The 3,223-nt window shown below is 38.7% G+C and overlaps 1 protein-coding gene across 1 annotated transcript; it reads left to right on the top strand.

Annotated features, from left to right (window-relative positions):
- The first annotated feature begins 372 nt into the window (after positions 1–372).
- Positions 373–834, top strand: LOC137617524 (putative CENPB DNA-binding domain-containing protein 1). The gene has a single exon (XM_068347542.1). The coding sequence runs from the start codon at positions 373–375 to the stop codon at positions 832–834; it is 462 nt and encodes a 153-aa protein (XP_068203643.1).
- Positions 835–3,223: the final 2,389 nt, after the last annotated feature.

Raw genomic sequence — 3,223 nt, 5'->3', positions numbered from 1 at the left:
GTATATACATATACATATATATATATATATATATATATATATATATATATATATATATATATATACAGTGGAGCTTCTACATACGATTGTTCCAACATCCGAAGTAAAACTCGATCAAATTTTTGTTTTGACACTCGAAATCATGCTCCAGCATCCTACGAAGACCATACGCATAGAATTTTCTCGAAGCGATGGTCGTTGTTTCTTGTTTACGGCGGTAGACGGCAACACGTCGGAGGGGCGCCATTGAGCGTCGCGTCGGTCAGTTTTTGTTCTCGTGTGCATCGTGTGTCGGTCCTCTGTTCGCTCCGTTATTAACAGTGTTTATTATATTCCTTTATTCACATATTTTTTTTTGTTTCACATATAATCATGGGTCCTAAGAAGCTTAGTTATGGTATAGGTATTAGTAGGGGTGAGAAAAGCAAGAGGGCAATGCTTTCATTAGAACTGAAGCAAGAAATTATAGAAAAACATGAGTGCGGTGTACTTGTGAGTGATCTGGCTAAACAATATGGCTGGAATATGTCTACGATCTCGACGATCATCAAGCATAAGGCAGCCATTAAAGCAGTCAAACCATCGAAGGGGATCACCATTATTTTAAAACGTCGCATCCCTACCCATGAAGAGATGGAACGCCTTTTGTTAATATGGATAAAGGACAAAGAGATTGTTGGCGATATGATCACTGAAACGATCATTTCTGAGAAGGCCAGCGCTAACTATTGTAACTTGAAGGCAACGGGCTCTAGGGGAGACGCGGGGGAGAGTTCAACCAATCCTACAATGGAGCAATTCAAGGCATCTCGCGGTTGGTTCAAGAAATTTTAGAGACGAACCGGGATTCGTTCAGTTGTTCTGCACGGAAAGGCTTTAAGTTCGGACACAGAGGCTTCTTACGATTTTGTTAAGAAGTTTGAAATGATCGTGGAGGATGAAGGGTTCGTAGAGCACCAAGTTTTCAATTGTGATGAAACCGGTCTGTTTGGGAAAAAGATGCCTAGTCGAACATACATCACCGCCGAAGAGAAAAAAATGCCTGGACATAAGTCTATGGAGGATCGGTTGACTCTTGCCCTATGGGCCAACGCCAGCAGTGACTGCAAAATAAAGCCGTTATTGTTTTATCATTCTGAAAACCCTAGGCACATGGAGTCAATAAGGACATGCTGCATGTTTTTTGGTGTGCTAATTCTAAGGCTTGGGTTACTAGGCATTTCTTTGTTGAATGGGTAAACCAAGTCGTCGGCCCTGCTGTCAAGAAGTACCTTCAGGAGAGTAATTTGCCTTTAAAGTGCTTGCTTTGCTTGGATAATGCTCCCGCTAACCCCTCAGGACTCGAAGATGATATCATCGACCAGTTCAAGTTCATCAGAGTGCTGTATCTTACACCGAACACCACCCCTATCCTCCAGTCCATGGAACTACAAGTTATTTCTAATTTTAAGAAGCTCTACACCCAGCAAATATTTAAGCAGTGCTTTAATGTCACACAAAGCACCAACTTATCTTTGCGTGAGTTTTGGAAGAGCCCTTTCAATATCGTGCACTGCTTAAAGATCATAGATCAGGCTTGAGAGGGAGTAACTCGACGGACACAGAATTCAGCTTGGAAGAAGCCTTGGACTCATGCTGTTTCTCACAGAGATTTTGAAGGTTTTGGCCTCGAGCCTAAACCTGTGCTTGCCGTAGAGGAAGACGTAGAAGAGATTGTATCCCTTGGCAAATCATGGGTCTGGAGGTCAATGAAGATGACATCACCAAACTCATCGAGGAGCATCATGAAGAGCACACCACCGAGGAACTAAAGGAGCTGCCTGCCATGCAGAATGATGAGTTCCAAGCGCAGTCAAGTGAGTTGGAGGACATCGAGGAGGTAGAGCACATCTTAAGTTCGGCTGAAATAAGAGATGTTTGCACATCATCAACACATGGTTGATTTCATTGATAAGCATCACCCACAGAAACTTCAGGTTTACCGTGTAGTTTCGCAATTCAATGATGTATACTTATTCCATTTCAGAAAAATTCTGAAAACCAGTACCAAGCAACTTTCTCTCGATAGTTTTTTAAAAAAATCTACAAAGCGGTCTAGTGATCATGGTGAAAAAAAAAGAAAGTGAAGCAAAGAAAACTGAGATTGAATTGAGTGAAAGTGACGAAAATGAAAAAAAATTTAAAACAAATATAAAATAGAGGAATAAAAAAAATAAATGAGCTAAGTCTGGTTAAAGTTCACGTAGTGTAAATTGGAGTAAGTTACGGTACGTTATCGCAGTCACCATCTCTACTTCCTCGCCGACCGTCCGTCTCCTCCTGCGTAGCAAATCCTACCACTGTGTTGGCCTGTGTCTGAGGTAAAGTGACAATAAAAACCCATTTTTTATTTATTATTTCTTTATAATTTTCTTACATCTCTCTTATATAATGCAATTCTATTATTGTGATGTGTAATTATGTGTAGTAATTTATTAAGGAATTATCATAGGTTTTTGGGCTTTAGAACAAATTATACAAATTACAGTGTATTCTTATGGGAATATCTACTCCAACATACAATTGTATTAAGATACGAAGAAGGTCCGGGAATGAATTAAGATCGTGTGTACAGGATCCACTGTATATCTTATTTTACCTTTGTTCTACAGAGACTGGTAGTTTATAGTGTATATTTCCGGTTTGCATCCAAATGTCTTTGGAGTCCATCACTTTCCTCACCATATCTGCTGTTTTTATTAGCATGTTCCTTTGCACTACTTTTGGTTCTATTTCGACTACTACCTTCTGAAGATTCCCTTTCAATGACTTAGGCATAGTTCCTAGTGCTCCTTGGATTATTGGCCGCACCTTTACCTTCATATTCGATAGCCTTCTTACTTTAATTCAAATGTCCTGATTCATTTCTGTTTTTTCTCTCCCTTTATCTTTCAACCTTGAGACGCACGTTACTGTAACATCTACGAATGATACTTTTTTCGTTGTTTTGTCAATCAGATGGATTTCTGGTCCCTGTGCTTGAATAACCCTGTCCGTTTTCATAGTTTAGTTACAGAGTAGTTAGTCTGATCATGTTTATTATTATTATTATTATTATTATTATTATTATTATTATTATTATTATTAATCACAGAAATACGAAGACAATAAAGATTTTGCTGATTTTTCTCTTGGTTTTGATATCTATACAATCAAAACTATTCTAATTATTTCACGTAATTCT

This window comes from Palaemon carinicauda, chromosome 23 (assembly GCF_036898095.1).
Source record: "Palaemon carinicauda isolate YSFRI2023 chromosome 23, ASM3689809v2, whole genome shotgun sequence".
Taxonomy (NCBI): domain Eukaryota; kingdom Metazoa; phylum Arthropoda; class Malacostraca; order Decapoda; family Palaemonidae; genus Palaemon; species Palaemon carinicauda.
The sequence above is the reverse complement of the archived record's forward strand: the minus strand, read 5'-3'. Positions and strand labels throughout refer to the sequence as shown.